We start from the raw sequence: 16,653 nt of genomic DNA, 5'->3' as shown, positions 1-16,653 counted from the left end.
TATTTTCTTTCTCGGAAAAGTGGTCGTTGTAGAAAAATGTCTCTATTGTCTTACTCATTTTCTATTTTAGTATCTATTATTTTAATTTGGACAATTTTAATCTCTTACTTCCAAATTGTATGGTTTATCAAACTGATAAATAGAATGCAATATGGTAATATGTCCCCATTGCATGTGAGAGTATTTTTGCCACTCCAAACATTTTCGGTCAACTTCAAACATAAGATTTTGATTTTTTTGTAAAAGTTTGACTGTTGACTAAATAAAGTTGCATGATTGAAATTGCATGAACTAAAATGAAAATTTAGTTTTTTTAAAATTATTATTATTATAAATAAAATAAAAAAAATGCAATTTGGTCTTTGCAGAAAGGTGTTAAGTTACGCGGCTATCCTAGCGCGTGGATAGGCCTTTTCCTTAGGTTAACCGCCAATGTCGCGATATTAAACTGGAAACCGCGAGAGCGAAAACCGTCCGCGGTTTGTCTCCGGGATTTTTAGCGTGTGGGGCCCCCACACGAGGAGGAGGAGGAAGAGGTGCACAAAGAGCGGTGACGAGCCGCTGCTGACACGAAAAACAAAGGGGTCACGTCACCGCTGACGTGTACAGGCCAATTATCTCTCGATTTCGTATCGCCACACGACGTCGTTAATCGTTGGTCCCGAAGCCCAAAGCTTTCCGCATCGAAACGCGCGCACAAAAAACTAAACTAACGTTACCGCCCAATGACCTTTTTGGCTCCATGCGGCGGTTTGATGTACTTTGTGCGTGAAACCTGTACTCATTCATCATTATCTGCCCTCCCCATCTATACCAACCCATCTAGTTTACCTTTGGTTTAAAAACTAACCATGGTTAATTAGTCCCCACTCGCTACGTCTTTGAATTGTTCAATTATTCTATTAGCTTATATAACCCTTTTGTACAAGGGAGTTTTATTAAATATTAGAAGAAATACATCAGGGAACATATACAGTCTGACATTGATTTATAGAATTAAATAATAGAGCATCATGAATTAAATTAGAGACACCTCAAGCCTCAAAAACATGTCCTCTTGACTTAAACTGAAAGTAGGTATAGTCGGTGTGCAAGTGCAACACCACTAGTTTCTCTATGAACAAAATTAAACGAAAACCCAGAGACTTGTTGCAGCAAACTTAAAATCAAAAGGCAATGCGTATAGTTCATGAAAAGAGCCATGGTTGTTTTCAAATATGATATGGACGACATAGTTTTATGGAAATACGTTCACTCCGAGTGACTTTATTATTACTTGAATGTTATTGAACACTTAATTGATTTAGAAGTTAAAACTAATAACCCACTTGATTCGTCTTAAATCGTCACATTGGTTGCAAACTTCAAATTTTACCTTTCGAAGTAAACTTCACAACATTTATTTTTATTGTAAAATAGTATACCCTTGAAAGGGAATACTATGCCAACGAACACTTTGTTAATTTCATATATAAATTTATTCGATTGTTAGGTTAAATTCTAACCAAGAAGATTAAAGTTATATTTTAATTGATGTTGTGACTTCTAGTAGTTTAAATTAGGATTTGTGCTTACACTTTGTATATAATTAAACACTTGAATTTCCACCCCCAATAATGCTAAACAAAATTAACATCCTTTTTTCTTGGCTCTATGTTAACCTTTATTGTATAATAACACTTAAGATGACAAGTTTAAACATGTTTAGTGATAAATTAACAATTAGAACTTTCACATTTGATTTTGGATGAGACGGCGAAATTCGTAAATTATTGTAAATGACTCTTTACACAAACCAAATTCAACATACACTTATACATGGTGGTGTGAACACGAACATTCCACACATCATTTGGATATGCATGACAAATAATACGCCTAGTATTTCAAGTGACAAAAAATGAGGACAAAGACTTGCGATCTTGTGCTTATATTCCGTTTCTATTGGTTTTGTATTTATCATCAAAAGTAGGCCTCCATTTGGATCTCCATTCCTAAAACAATGCCATTTTAAGTAGTTTATACGGAGATTTCTCACTCTTGTAATAGAAAAAATTATTGGTGTATCTGATACACCGTGTGAGATGTTGATATACTCAATGGCGGCGCTGCCACTCCTAGTCCATAAATGGCAGCGGCCCCCCATTTTCTTCACATCTCTCCTGTATATAGAAAACTTGTAGTTTAAGTTAATGATCCATCTAAAACAAATTAGACTTTACTAAATTAGAAATATTTAGCTCTAACATGTAACTCTCTTGAACACTTATGTATTTGATATACTTGCATTTTATATTTTGGCCTCCTCAACCTTACAATTTTAATTCCGCCCCTTAGACGTATTATTCATAAGGGCCTATATTCAGAATTCATCTAAGTTATACTACATGTACAAAGTCATGAGTTCACTATTTAGAATTTAGACATTAATTTGTGAGAATTGGATACAATGCTAGGGTTGAGATAATTTTTTCCCACATTGCCCCCGAGGGCCTCGTCTTAAAAGGGGGCACATATGAAGATAGTACTCTCCGCCTTGTATATACTTGTGTTTGTTAAAGTGAAAATATATGCTATACATATATATATTTTTCTAGTTAACTGTAATTCAGAGTATTAATCTGTGTTCGCATTTAAATTTAGTAATATATGATACATTTGTTTTTGTTGAAATTTGCAAGTACTCTGTATTGTGGTTTTTCGTTGTTTCAATAAGGAAGAAATATTAAAAAAGAAATATTATCGCAACCTTATATACTCGATAGAGTCATTATTTACGTGACAACGTAAGACGGTAATCACAATCACAACCCATCTGACACTATTACTATCCTTACGCCACATCATTTACTTAGTAGAACGATATAGTAATGGCAATGCCAACTCACCTAGCTCGTTATTGTCCTTACGCCACATCAACATGTTACGTAATTGATAAAAAATGCACATAACATTATCTAATTTTCGTCCAAAAAAAATGGTACGTAAAGAGTCAACACGGACAGTAAAAATGGAAAAAAAAAATTACAGCAAAAATATAAGTGGAAATTTAGAAAAAAAAAAGGGAAGAAAAGAAAAATATAAATGGAAACTTAGAAGAAAAAAAGGAAGAAAAGAAAAATATAAATGGAAACTTAGAAGAAAAAAAGGAAGAAAAGAAAAATATAAATGGAAACTTGGAAGAAAAAAACCGATGGGGAAACTAGTATGTAAAAAATGGCAACCGTTGATTACCATGATTGTGTCTCTGACAAGTAACCCTGGTTATCGATTCACAACCCACAGTCTGTTTTTCCACGTGCCTCACTCCTTTTCTTAATAACAAGCGCACCCTCCACCCCTTGCTTCGTCATTTCCGCATCTCTCTCTCTCTCTCTTCTATCTCTCTCTTTCTCGCCGACTCCTCCACTCTCCAGCCGGCGCCTCTCGAGCCCTAAAACCCTAACACCATCTTCGCACCGCCAAACCCAAGCCAATCAAATCCACATCCAAATCCAAACCTGAGGTAATTTCTGCGAACTTTTTCGTTGCTAAATCTCAAATCGTGTTGTTACGGTGATGCTTCAACTCTGTTATTCAAGTTGTTCTCGGGTTTTTGGTTCCAATTTCTTGCAATTCAGCTTCGTTTGGATTGTTTTGGCACCGAATGAATTGAAAGGATTTGAAGAACTTTGCTTTCATTTTATATCGGTTTTGTTCTTTATTTATTTTGAAGGAAGTTGATTTTGAGATGTTAGATTAAGCAACTGTTTGGCTAAGTGAGTTGAAGTTTCTGGTTTCGAGAAAAGAAGTGTTATGAATTTACTTTCTTGTCTGCCAAACAGAGCATAGCATAGCTTGCGCTCTGTTGATTTAGTTTCTCTTTTTCTCGAATTTTTTCTTTAAACACAGAATGAATTTACGTGATTCTTCTAGATTTGTTATTGGTATGACATGTGTATAACAAATCTGTCGCCAAAATGAGATTTTTCTATATTTCCTCATGGTTTGCCTTTTCTTTTTCCTTTTTTCTAGAAGTTTTAATCGGTATTGTTCAATTTAGTTTTCAGTCCTCTACCTTTCAATTTGTTTTCAGCTAATTCACTGGAAATTATGTTGAATTTTATATGCACAATGTTCTTTAGATCTCTGTTATTTATTTCTTTTGATGGTTTAGAATGAAATAGATTATTCTCGGTGTTAATTCGATTAACTGAGTTACTGGTCGAACCCAGGTTGGTGCCAGTGTTCCCAACTGATATGATTTTGAGAGTCACTTCTTCTGGTGATTTGTCTTGTTTTGGTTCTTTTACTTGTTTCAGACTTCATGTGTTTGAATCTGGTCTGGGAGTATTCACGTTGTCAGAAATTCAAACCCCATTTAATTTGCATACCCAAATTTGTATATATCGGTTCCCATATATTTTCTAATTGTTTCCTTAAAAAAAAGGTTGGGAGTTTTAAAAGCCAATTCCTATAGTTTCTTTGTAAGGCGGAAACTCCTAAAATGTCATTTATCGTATTTATTAGTCTGGCTGAGAAAGTTTTTTTTGTTTGCATTAATTGATATTTTCTTGCCCGTATTTGAGCTGTCATGTGAGCATTAATTGTGTTGATTTTTTTTTCCTTTTTAACATCCTCCTTATGGTTGCTTGTCTGTCAACCAATTCTGCAAAAGTACTGTATTTGTTCAGTCGTAACTGTCTATATTATTACTGCATGCTCTTCTTCTTATGATTACCTGTTTTTGTTTCTTTGTAGATTTCCGGGGCGCTGGTTTCTTTCACTGCTTTACATGATCTTCCTTTCTTCTCATTTTGAAGGAGATTGAACTGTTTTTCAAGGTTCTTCTTATTACTACCTGTTTTGTTTTTCCCTAGATTTCTACTGCTTGAACATTTTCTTATACTTGGAACTGTAAATAACTTTTTTCCAATGAGTGGTTTTGTCATCTGTGAAATTTTGGTTACATGAGCTTGATAATTCTTAACGCTAATACTCTGGTTTGTTTTGGAGCAGGATGATTGATTGCCATAATGATGCTATAAAGACAAGTCTTCTAAGATTCATCTACTGCTGCAACTGATTAGTGAAAGTTTGGTTTAAATTTCATTTTAGGAAATGGATCGGCGTGATACGTCAGGATTTGTTAGTGGGGGTGGGATGTACTCTTTTAGAGACATCTAACTCTAATTTTGTAGATAAATTTAATTAGCCAGGAAGTTGGTAGACTGTTTTGTTGCAATTTGATTAGGTCTTTGTATATTATTCCATTTAGTCGTTACTTATGGACAATAGGTTGCAGAACTTGGGTTTTGCTGCTAATTTTTCTTCAAATGCCTTCAATATTGTGGGCGACTCAATGCAAGTTGGGGGAGCTGGAAGTGAGTCTTGTGCAGATACTATCTTACGGCTCAATTCCCCTGGTTCTTCAATGGCTTACATGTCACGCTCGCAAGGAATCAAACGGAAGTGGAGTTCGATTGGTGGATCTTTGACCGAGCATGTTGGCTCTTCACTGTCTCTTGGGCTTGGCCGTTCAACAAGTTCCTCAGACAGCAAGGGGAGCTCAGCTACTGCTTGCACTACAATGTCCTCAGCCAAAGAAACAGATGAGGAGTCCTCGATGGATTTTGAATTGGACTTTGCATTGCATCTTGGAAATGAAAAGCTACCCAGCCCGAAGAAACCTGCTAATTCAAAGCTGCGCGCACAGGAAATGCAGCCCAAGGTTGACTTGGAGTTAAGTCTCTCAACTGGGCTGTCTGAATCTGAAATCACTAGTGTCAATCCAAGTTCCACTTCGGCTCTTTCAGGCATGGAGATGGCATTGGCGGCTGGTGGGGCCCAAAATGCAGATGAAGGATCAACTCCATTCCATTGGAAGCGAGGGATTGCCATACAACCATTGCAGACTTCATTCAACCCAGGGGCGAGCTTCCTTTTCAAACAGGTTCCACAAAAGATTGATTCCCCTGCTATTGTTCCCGAGCTCTCATCAAGCATATTAACCACACCAAATAGCTCAGTCAGCTGCAGTTCTGGGATGACACAAAAGCAACAGTCACAGCATCGCAGCTCAAATTCAAAGACATGCCAGGTTGAGGGATGTGGAAAGGGAGCCAGAGGTGCTTCTGGCCGCTGCATATCTCATGGTGGTGGTAGGAGGTGTCAGAGATCTGGCTGCCATAAGGGTGCTGAGGGCCGAACAGTGTACTGCAAGGCCCATGGTGGTGGTCGGCGATGTGAATTCCTTGGGTGCACAAAGAGTGCAGAAGGACGCACTGATTTTTGTATTGCCCATGGTGGTGGTCGGAGGTGCAGTCATGAAGGTTGCACTCGAGCTGCCAGAGGGAAATCAGGATTGTGTATCAGGCATGGTGGTGGCAAGAGATGTCAAAAGGAAAATTGCACAAAGAGTGCAGAAGGCCTCTCAGGCCTTTGCATCTCACATGGTGGTGGCCGTCGATGCCAAGCTATAGGATGCACAAAAGGGGCACAAGGGAGCACGATGTTCTGTAAGGCTCATGGTGGGGGGAAGCGGTGCACTGCTCCAGGTTGCACCAAGGGAGCTGAAGGGAGCACGCCCTATTGCAAAGGCCATGGTGGGGGGAAAAGGTGTGCATTCCAAGGTGGTGGGCATTGTACAAAGAGTGTGCATGGTGGTACCAACTTCTGTGTGGCACATGGGGGTGGAAAGCGATGTGCCATGCCTGAGTGCACAAAGAGTGCAAGGGGACGAACTGACTACTGTGTCAGACATGGCGGGGGAAAGAGATGCAAGTCTGAAGGATGCGGTAAGAGTGCACAAGGCAGCACTGACTTCTGTAAGGCACATGGTGGAGGAAAGAGATGCTCTTGGGGACATCCTGGATCAGTTTATGGCGGCCAAGCTACTGGTCCTTGTAACTCATTTGCAAGGGGGAAGACAGGCCTCTGTGCACTCCATAGTGGTCTGGTTCAGGATAAGAGGGTTCATGGAGGTATTACTTTGGGACCTATGGTCCAAGACCCTAAACTTGGGAAGTCAGACAAGATGAAAGAAGTAGCCACTGCAGACGACATGAATGTTGATGTGATGAATATTGGGAGCAGCATAAGGACTTCAGCAACCGGAACTTGTTCTGACTTGAAACAAGCTGGTCAATCTTCAGCCCCGGTCCTCGTTCCAGAAGGCAGGGTGCATGGGGGAAGTCTGATGGCTCTGCTGGCAGGCGGTTCAGACTCCAAAACGAACAGCAGGGGGAGTAATTCATCTGGGCCAAAGAAATCCTACATGATGCCTCAGAACTGGATGTGAGGCTATTTCTCACCCTTTTTATTTGATTCGGTCTCGGTGGTTGGCAGAGTTTCTCAGCAGGTCAGCATGTCTGTGTCCTTCGTTTCCTAGTTTGTTGTTTATTAGTGGCTTTGATATACGTAGAAGAAGTTGTTCTCATTCATTGGTTCTAATGGAGAGAACCCATAAGTGCTTAAAAGACCTTAGTGTAACAGTTTGGGGTATATCAAGGTAGGGCAGTGGTTGGTTAGCAATTTGAGTTTGGTCTTTGGTGTTCTTTCCTGTAAATATTTTATGAGTCTCTGTCCAGCAGTTTGTTGTGAATACAGGTTATACTGCCTGTAGGGTCAGTCAGTTTGTCAGACGTTCTGGTGCAATAAAAGCCTTTTACTGAGATCATATACCCTTTTGCACTATTTGGTTTGCTTTGGTTGCTTATTTGACTTGCAATTTAATTACCAATTTTGAGGATGAATTCTGTGCTGATTCTTCTTGTTAAATGCTTATTTAGAGTTAATTTAGAGTTGTTTTAGGCTGATGAAAGTATTCCGATCTCTGAGCTTGAAAAGCTTTTTGAGCTTAAAAAACTTTACAGCCATTAATATTGGGTACAAAGTATGTCATGACTCTTGACACTGCAATATGAGCCATAATCAATGTAGAATTGGATGATAAGGGGCTTGTAGTTCAAGTGGTTTAGAACCTTGCACCCGAGGTTTTGTGTTAAAATCCTCCCTCCCCAGTATCGCTTGTGTGAAAAGAAAAAAAATTGTAGAATTGAATGGTTATATTTGTCATGAGACTGCTCAATTTGAAAGGATACCCACCACCCTTGGTCGCTTTTAATATGAGGCTGCTCCTAAATCCTGATATAAGATTGGTAAAATTATGTTTTCAATATTTTGCAAATGCGTTGACCTTTTCATTGCCATGCTGGTGCTGTTGAAAATCACAAGCAGTAGTAACTATGAATAGTACAAAGAAATCCAACAAAACCTGTTAAAGAAGTATTACAAATAATCCTTTGTACCGCCTGCCCTCATTTGAACCCAAAAAAACTTTCATAGCCCTTTAAACAAGTCCAAAATCTCGAACTTATTTTGGGACTTTTCTTTTTCTTGAAACTGTAGCATGTTTTTACATGATTATTTTCATATAAGATCTTGTATAAGTAGTGGACATTTTCTCGTGTACAAGTGCTCACGCATGCCGTGTCAGAACTTGGCCAGTTTAGAAAGCTCATCAACTGCCTCAACCAAGTGATCAAGCCTAGCCACAAACTCTATCAGCAATGAAGTGAAGGTGGCCAGTGACAATGCTGCAGTGCTTTCCAATGCCTTCATCCTAGGCAGGAAGTCCCCTGCAGAACCCTCCTCTTCAAAAGCGTCAACCTGTAGCGGCGGCCACGAATAATGCAGCCTCCTCGACTGCTTCCTCATCAGCTCATGGTAATTAGATTCCATCTGCTGCGGTGTGCTTGGGTTCAGCTGCTGGCTCGAGTTCGTTTCGAGGCTGTTGCTGCTGTCGAGATCAGCCAGTTGGTTCGGGAGGTCGGAGAAGGTGTTTGTTAAGGTCTGAGAGAGCCTGGGGAGTGGCTTGGAGAAGTTGGTGGTGTCTGGGGGTTCACAAGTGCATGTGAGGAGATAAGAGTGTACGTCTATGGCACGCTGGAGCCGCTCTGTGGAGCTGTGAACCTTCTTGAGCAGAGAGTTTATGGCGCTCCTTTTCATGCTGCTTATGTCCTGCCCCAAACTCCTTACCAGCTCTGCAGCCTGGCTTGTGGCCTCCCGGATCTCCGACTGGAACGTAATACGGAGGTTGTACGGTGCCTAAACACCAAACCAGTAAAAGATTTATACAAACTAATTGTAACTCTGATGGGATGTTATGTATTATGGAAGAACAAAGAGAGGAAAAAAAAAATAAAAAAATAAAAATTAGAAAAGAGTTTCTTTTTCTTCAGTTTGTATTCTCGGAACATCTTTTTTGGGTCTTTAGAAATTCACTTGCGAATCAGGTCATAGGAATCTCTTATATGCTCGAGACCTATAATTAATAATTAATATTCTGGTTCCATTATTAATTCCTGGTCCCTAAACATTGGACACCAACAAGAGAATAAACACATCGTATAACTTGCATAATTTTATTCCCAGCTCAATTCATTCTTTCCAAATATTCGCCAGCTCCGAAAAATACCGACCGCTGAAATTTTTTGTTTTTGTTTTTATTATTATGCCATTTCTCGCTAGGCTCTGTCGATAATTTCAATTTACTCCTCAAACCATTTTTTAGCTAATTTCCTTAATCAATTATATAAAACTGGTCAATCTACCCCAGCGTCATATTTCTAGCAATTCCATCTAAGATGCTGTCAAATAAAATAATTTATTCAACATCTTTTTAAGTGTCTCTTAATCATTTCACGTCATATTCTTTACAAAAAAAACCTTAATTGTCATAAAAAATGAGTCAAGTGCTTAACATGTGACGTTCCCAAAGGACATTTAAAGTCACTTTTTCTTGAAGAAAATAGCATGAAATGACCAAGATGCCCTCAAAAGTCACTTACATATTTAACGGCATCTTGAATGAAATTATTAGGAATACGATGATGGGGTAGATTGAACAGTTTTGTATAATTAGGGTGAAAATTTGGCTGTAAAAAAAGAATATGGGGAGGGGTGGTAAGTTGACACTATCAATGTAGTTTACGATTGAAAACACATATTACCCTCTTTTTTCCAACCGTAGGAATTTTTTATTCCCATTTGGTTATGCTTTATATGTAGACCTTTAGAAAAAAAAGACCCAAAAGGCTTCAAGTATACACATGGGGAGGGGGAGAGCAGGAGAGAATATATACCTGAATCTCAGAGTGCAAAACACCATGAAGAGCCATAACCTCATAAGCACAATATCTCAAAACAGCTGCCACCTTGACATATTCTGACCAAGGATAGAAGAAGTGCCTGAATCTGCCGTGAGGTGGCTCCCACTTTGCCGAGACAGCCTTGTATAAAATATGCAAAAACAGGATTAGTTTTGCAGGGCATGGGGCTAATGATGGCTTAGAGGTTTTAAATCTTAATTATGGACAAAGTTAAAGAAGAAACTCAGTACCAAAGCCTCCAGTTTTGCTGATGAGTTCAATGTGCTTCGGCATTTCCTATAAGCAGGCTCATCTGGAAACTCATCCATGACAGTTTTGGAGAATTCAGGGTGCTCTGACCCATCATCTTCTAAATATTTCCCAACACATTCTGAAAATGATTTCGAGATATATTAGAACTCTAGTATTGGTTCAATCATTGTTTGACACATAAAATTTGAAGTATTAGAATTCGAGAGGATCATTTTTTTTCATTTCATGTTAACTAGTTGATCACGTTATGTGACAAACATTGTCTACTTATTACATCAATTATTATGATCAGTTAGTAATTGACATAAGTAGATAATGTAATCTCTTTAACATTATTCGTATGTGAACTACTACTAGATATTGCGAACTTACCTTCAAGTGAGGCAGCCACTGAGTCAAAGCTGTTGACTAGCTCCTTATGCAACTGCTCACCAGCCCAAATAGGGCAAACAAGCACATTCACCAAGACTGCTACAAACCCTCCGATGGCGATGGAGTAGAGTCGATCCATGGCAGTCCTCATCGGATTTCCCATCGATATTCGGTACCCGGAAACCACAATCAAACAATAGGTGAAAAGTACGACCCTGAAACCGTACTCATATGGCACAAGTGATGGCCACAGTTTCATGAACGATGTAATTGTTCCTGCACAAAATGAATCATGTCCAACAAGAATTGAAGTGTCTGATAATTTGATCTCTTTATATGTGGCTTTTGTGATCATTTGGGAAATTTATGTGTGGCTTACCAATTATGAAGATGCTAATGCCGATGATGATGGGTTCAGCTACATGGCCAGAGCTTAGGGCTATTTGAGCAACACCAATGGCCAATATTCCAGCAAGCAAACTCCCAAGAGCTCGGTTGAGGCCTCTGTTAAATGTTGCACCTAGAAATAGAATTTACAGCTTCATATTATATATAGCTTCTATATATAAATCGGTGTGAACCATATAAATAATGCATACACAAATATATCTATCTATTTGATTGAAATGAAAAGATTGTATAGTACCGGGTACTAATCGACATAACGTGATATCGTAGATATTCAATGCATATTTTGTACAGACTAAGTTCATATTTGGTCAATATTACCTTATATCAACCAAGTAGATGGCATATCCTGGGTATTTGGTTAAGTATTGTAGATTGGTGCCCAGTACCAGCCAATCACAACCCATGCCGAATACTATTAATGTCAGATCTTCATTCATGCGAGGGATGAACTAAAATGAATTTATAATATGTGTGCATGCATGGAGAAAATTGTATGTGCATGTGTACATACCAACTGTGTATTCGAACATGATGGCAACAGTGAGAATGGACCAAATGATATTGGTGCCAAAAACTTCATAAGGTGCTCGGAAGAGTATAAGCAAAGACACAAGAAGCACAGCCAGCCCTACTTTCAAAGAGAACTTCACTCTGTTGCTATCTTCTTTGGCAAATTCCCAGACTTTCAACCCCCAAGCCTTAAAGGAGAAGCCTCCTCCTCCATTGCTGGATTTCTTGCCAGCTTGGTCAAGCTGTTTGGCCATGGAAGAAGGGATGTTGATGCTAATCTCAATATTACTACCCTTTTTTCCATTCATTCTCCAATGCAACAATATAGCCTTCCCCAACTCTGATTTAAGGTGCTCTTACTATAAGAGCCCCGTATTGTCAAATTAAGTGCTTATAAGAAAAGTGCTTTGCCAAAAACTGATCAGTGAATTGAAGCAGGGGAGACAAGGGAAACAAGGAGGAGGGATCTTAAACTGTAGTTGGTGTGTGATTAGAAGAGAAGAGAGTAGGTTTTAAAGAGGAGGGTGGTAGCTGTGTTTGTTGGCAAGTAGTAGAAAAAAGTACGTCAAGTCAGGATGTCATATATAGATGGGAAGAATACAATACGACAATAATAGAAGAAAAACTTATCGTCGCTAAACCCTCAGGATAAAAAGATGCTTAATATCAATAATGCTGCATGCATGGATAGAGAATTAGAATCTGAAATGTAGTTTTCAATTGCCAGACACGTTTTCCTTTTCAAAATATCGATCATCTTCGCCATATAATTAAGGTGGTAATTTCAGTAAATACAATTCCTATTTGTCATATAAGGATATAAAATTAACTATTTGTACCATATTTAGCAAAGCAATGACCACAATGTTGATCTCGCTTTGTAATCAAGTGAATCAATCATGTCAGACAAATACAAGGCCTTATATTACAAGAAATAATTAAAATATGTGAGAATAAGGTTTGGAGGTTTGGACCCCAGGACCTTTTGAAACTAGAGTTCTCGATCGTACGATGTTAGATGACCACTATGCCCTAAAAGCTTAACAAATTCTTGCGATTTGAATATAAAAAAACTAGTGTATTATATGCATGTGGCTTTTGGTTCAAGTGATATGGTATGGATCAGATGGGTAGAAGGGGACTGGAATTTTGATTCACATGAATAAAATTCCAAACCTGAATTAAGGAGCTGCTAAAAAATATTTACCAAGAAAGGGAAAAGAGGTGAAGCAAAGAGGAATATTTATGGAACCCAGAACTCAGAAGCTACATCTCCTTTCACAAGGAAGCCTCTGCGCTGATTCTTGGTGTGTGTAGGAATATGACCTATGAATAAGACTGCTCTTCCTCGTGATCAAAATCTTGATCAATGGTTGCTTGTTCTGGTATATGCACAACTTGTCCAAATAATTACATCGAAGAATTTTCTCTATCCCTCATCCTTTCAGACCTCAGCATTCTCTGCTCATGCACTGCTTATCCTCTTTCTATCCCTTTGCCTCAATGATTTAAGCACAAACATGTCCTTTCTTTCCTCTTTAACACAAATCCATAGTAACTATATATATATATATATATATATATATATATATATATATATATATATATATATATATATATATATATATATATATATATATATATATATAGGGGCGGATCCGTGGCACCATATTTTTGACACAAGTTTTGACACAAGTTTTAAACCCTTGGATTAGCCCACTATCAATGGATGTGATTAAACAAATTAATTATTTTATTCTTTAAATAAGCAATTATTGAAAATAAATTTTAATTGACTTTTGTATTTCCTCTCTCTTCATTTAATTAAGTTTTGATGGCTTATTGACACAAGGCACTTCTTCTTCTTCTCTTCTTCGTGCCTTCTCATTAACACCACCTCCCTTCTTCTTCTTTTTCTTGCTTTTTCAGTGACCCTGAAATCACAAACTAGCCATCCAATTTCAGCAAACCATTCCATCTAAATCACAAACTAGCAATTAATCCTTAGAGTTAAGATTTATATTGACAAATCATTGTTTTAATAATCTACACAACAAGTTGCAGAGTAGATCACATTAATCTAGCCAATTTGTGGGCGTTGGAGAGAAACTGGGTCTTTGTTTCTGTTCAATCAAAATTACTTCAGAGTTAGCGAAGTAACGCGCCTTAGTTTTCATTCTCTTTATTTCCTATTTGGCTCTTGCCCTTCGTCCCTCTGCATCTCTGTGTCTCTCTCTTCTTCTCCATTCATTCATCTCCCATCTACATCTTACAATTTCCCACCAATAATTATTACATTTTTTTTTAATAATGTTATATTTTAATCTATAGTATCGTACAATCTAGTTTCTTGCTTCTTCTTAATATTTTATTTTTATCACATAATAAATTTTTTAAATATTGGTTTTGAAGATGTTGAATATAAAGTTAGAGCTAAAACATAGCATAGCATATGAGAAACTCGAAGAAAATCCAAATTAGTAGAGAAAATATGGAAGATTTCTTTGTTCCACAGACCATATAGAAGATGTCATTCGTAGAGAAGAGAAGATCGCAGGCGAATGATGAATGTAGAAGAAAGAGAGAGTAAAAAATGCAGAGGCAGCGAAGGAACAAAAGAATCTAGTAGGAAAGGGAAAGAACTAATTAAAGATAATTAATGAGATGAGAGAGAGAATGAATTCTTAATTAATATGGTATCACAATTTTAATCCCAACGAATAAATATAAATTGAAGAAAATTTATTGTTTTGAGAAATGAAAGTACATCTCAACCATTAAAAGTTTATAAATCTAAAGGTCTAAAACTTGTGTCAAAAATATGGTGCCACGGATCCGCCCCATATATATATATATATATATATCATATTTCATCATTTTATGCCTAATTTATTCCTGAACTTTGACATAGAAATATATGCCATGCATGGTAACATATTCGAGGAATAAAGTGACGTACGTGATAAATTAATTAATTCATGAGCATTACCATGAGAGAATTGATTGAGGCAGATAATGGAGATGGAAAAATGTGTGACTAAATCTATAGCGCTAATTGAGGGGTCAGAATGTGGCTAATCATGCACATCGAATATTTATTTTGTGTGTATATGGCGCGTTGCCTTTGCCTTCAATATTGTCCTCGAGAATACTATCCCACATTGAAGTATATATAACGGTATACAACGTCGCGAAACTTTTCATGCATTGCTAATCAGATTTGGGTTGGATTTTATTCTAGAGATTTTTTGTAGAAATGTCACATGAACTTAGACCTCAGTTTCAATTTGACACCTTAAAGGGAAATTTAAGAGAAATGTCACCTTAATTTTTTTAAATTTATGATCTGTCATCTGACTTTAACATCATTTAATTTTTCATTCATTTTAAAGAGTATTTTAGTCTTTTCGTTAAATTTTATGTTAAAATAATTTGAAACTATTTAAATATTTATTAAAAAAACATAACTATTTGAATACAATTTAAAATAGATAAATAAGAGTTAACTTAATAAATAAATAAATTTTTTAAAAAGACATAAAACTAAAAAATGAAAAAAATGAAAGACACCACATCCAATCCCAACCGCGAGCCACCGTTGTTCTCTCTTCTCTTTCTCCCCAATAACAACCCACCACCCCAACTCTGATCCACCTCACCCCAACTGCGAGTTCAAAAGGGTTTATAAGTTTCCAAAAGATTAAAAAAAAGTATATCATGTGTATTTAACATAAAATTTAACGAAATGTGCAATATTGGCTAACGATCCTAAACACAATGACCGAATTGGCCAAATTGAAAACACAGGGTTTAAATTGGCCAATATGTTAAAACACAAAGACCATTTTTGCATTTAATTTTTTTTTTAAAATAATAATGATTTTTTCATTTTTAAAATACTCTTGAAAATGGAAACACTAAAATACCCTTAAAAATTGATGAAAAATTGAATGATGTTAAAGTTAGATGACAAATCATGGATTTTGAAACATTAAGGTGTCATTTCTCTTAAATTTTTCTTTAAGGTGATAGATTGAAACTGATGTATAAATTCATGTGATATTTCTACAAAACTTAATTCTATAAAGTCTACAAATATGTAGACGAATTTTATCAAACCACAGTACACACATCATATTTCTAAACTTTTATTTATATCTACATGTTATCTTTCCTTGCCAGCTTAATGAGTTGGCCAGGGTAGTTTTCATACAATTTATAATGAAAGCACAACCAACGCATGGTGGAATTGGATGCCTAGGTGATTGAAATAAGGATCCCATATGCAGGAGGGGTTGCGGGAATGCAAATGGAACACCTCCCGCCCCACCCCACCAAGCAAAAATACAAGGTCGTTATTCAAGGGCATGCAGAAGCTACTTCAAATAATTCATTTTTTCAAACATTGTACCAGATGGCCAACTTTGTGGAAATATACAATGCCATCATTTTCTTTCTCCAGGTTCTGATTTTGGTTTGTGAATTGTGAGAGATGATCTTAACATGGGTAAATAAAGCAAGCAAGGACCACTCCTGGAAGAGTGTGTGTACCATTCCCATTGTCCTTCACAAAATTTACGATCATAGGTGTGTTAGTGTTTGACCTAAATTTAGTACATATGATACACGTGATATCGGTTTATCGAAATTGAAAACAGAGATTCAAATTCGAGACATCTTTATGATTATATACATGTGTTAATATTTGACCTGATTCGTAATATCAGTTATCAAAACATAAATTAGAAGTTGAGACATCTTTATGAAACCCATCAGTTTTCTTAAATTTCAACATTTAGGATATTACTCCGTTGAAGAACAGTAGAATAAATGCCATTACTGAAATCCTGGCTATTAGTAGTTTTTTTAATAAAAAAAATAAAGAAAAATTAACCTTTGTGGTCAACCCCCCATGAAGTCCATTATAGTCATTTCACCACCACCCACCACGACACTG

General features: G+C 37.1%; 2 protein-coding genes across 2 annotated transcripts; one reads left to right on the top strand and one right to left on the bottom strand.

Annotated features, from left to right (window-relative positions):
• The first annotated feature begins 3,329 nt into the window (after window positions 1-3,329).
• Window positions 3,330-7,657, top strand: LOC110762201 (WRKY transcription factor). Its single transcript, XM_021964805.2, has 3 exons — window positions 3,330-3,505; window positions 4,741-4,823; window positions 4,999-7,657. Exon 3 carries the CDS (start codon window positions 5,267-5,269, stop codon window positions 7,277-7,279), a length of 2,013 nt encoding a protein of 670 aa, XP_021820497.1. The 5' UTR covers window positions 3,330-3,505; window positions 4,741-4,823; window positions 4,999-5,266; the 3' UTR covers window positions 7,280-7,657.
• Window positions 7,658-8,241: 584 nt separating this feature from the next.
• Window positions 8,242-12,228, bottom strand: LOC110762202 (aluminum-activated malate transporter 9-like). The gene is made up of 6 exons (XM_021964806.2): window positions 11,698-12,228; window positions 11,155-11,295; window positions 10,776-11,051; window positions 10,382-10,521; window positions 10,125-10,271; window positions 8,242-9,087 (listed from the first exon to the last, which is right to left on the bottom strand). The coding sequence occupies exons 1-6, from the start codon at window positions 12,002-12,004 to the stop codon at window positions 8,473-8,475; spliced, it is 1,626 nt and encodes a 541-aa protein (XP_021820498.1). The 5' UTR covers window positions 12,005-12,228; the 3' UTR covers window positions 8,242-8,472.
• Window positions 12,229-16,653: the final 4,425 nt, after the last annotated feature.

The sequence above is a fragment of the Prunus avium genome, chromosome 5 (genome assembly GCF_965620075.1).
Source record: "Prunus avium chromosome 5, drPruAviu1.hap1.1, whole genome shotgun sequence".
NCBI classification, from domain to species: domain Eukaryota; kingdom Viridiplantae; phylum Streptophyta; class Magnoliopsida; order Rosales; family Rosaceae; genus Prunus; species Prunus avium.
Note: the sequence above shows the minus strand (reverse complement) of the source record. Positions and strands in the feature narration are given on the sequence as shown.

Excerpts from the sequence above, each read along its gene's own strand:
- LOC110762201 (XM_021964805.2), top strand. The coding sequence starts at position 5,267 with ATGGACAATAGGTTGCAGAACTTGGGTTTTGCTGCTAATTTTTCTTCA.
- LOC110762202 (XM_021964806.2), bottom strand. The coding sequence starts at position 12,004 with ATGAATGGAAAAAAGGGTAGTAATATTGAGATTAGCATCAACATCCCT. Across the intron at positions 11,052-11,154 it reads CATTAGCATCTTCATAATTG|GAACAATTACATCGTTCATG; the intron begins GTAAGCCACACA and ends CATTTTGTGCAG. Across the intron at positions 10,272-10,381 it reads CAGCAAAACTGGAGGCTTTG|GCTGTCTCGGCAAAGTGGGA; the intron begins GTACTGAGTTTC and ends ATTTTATACAAG.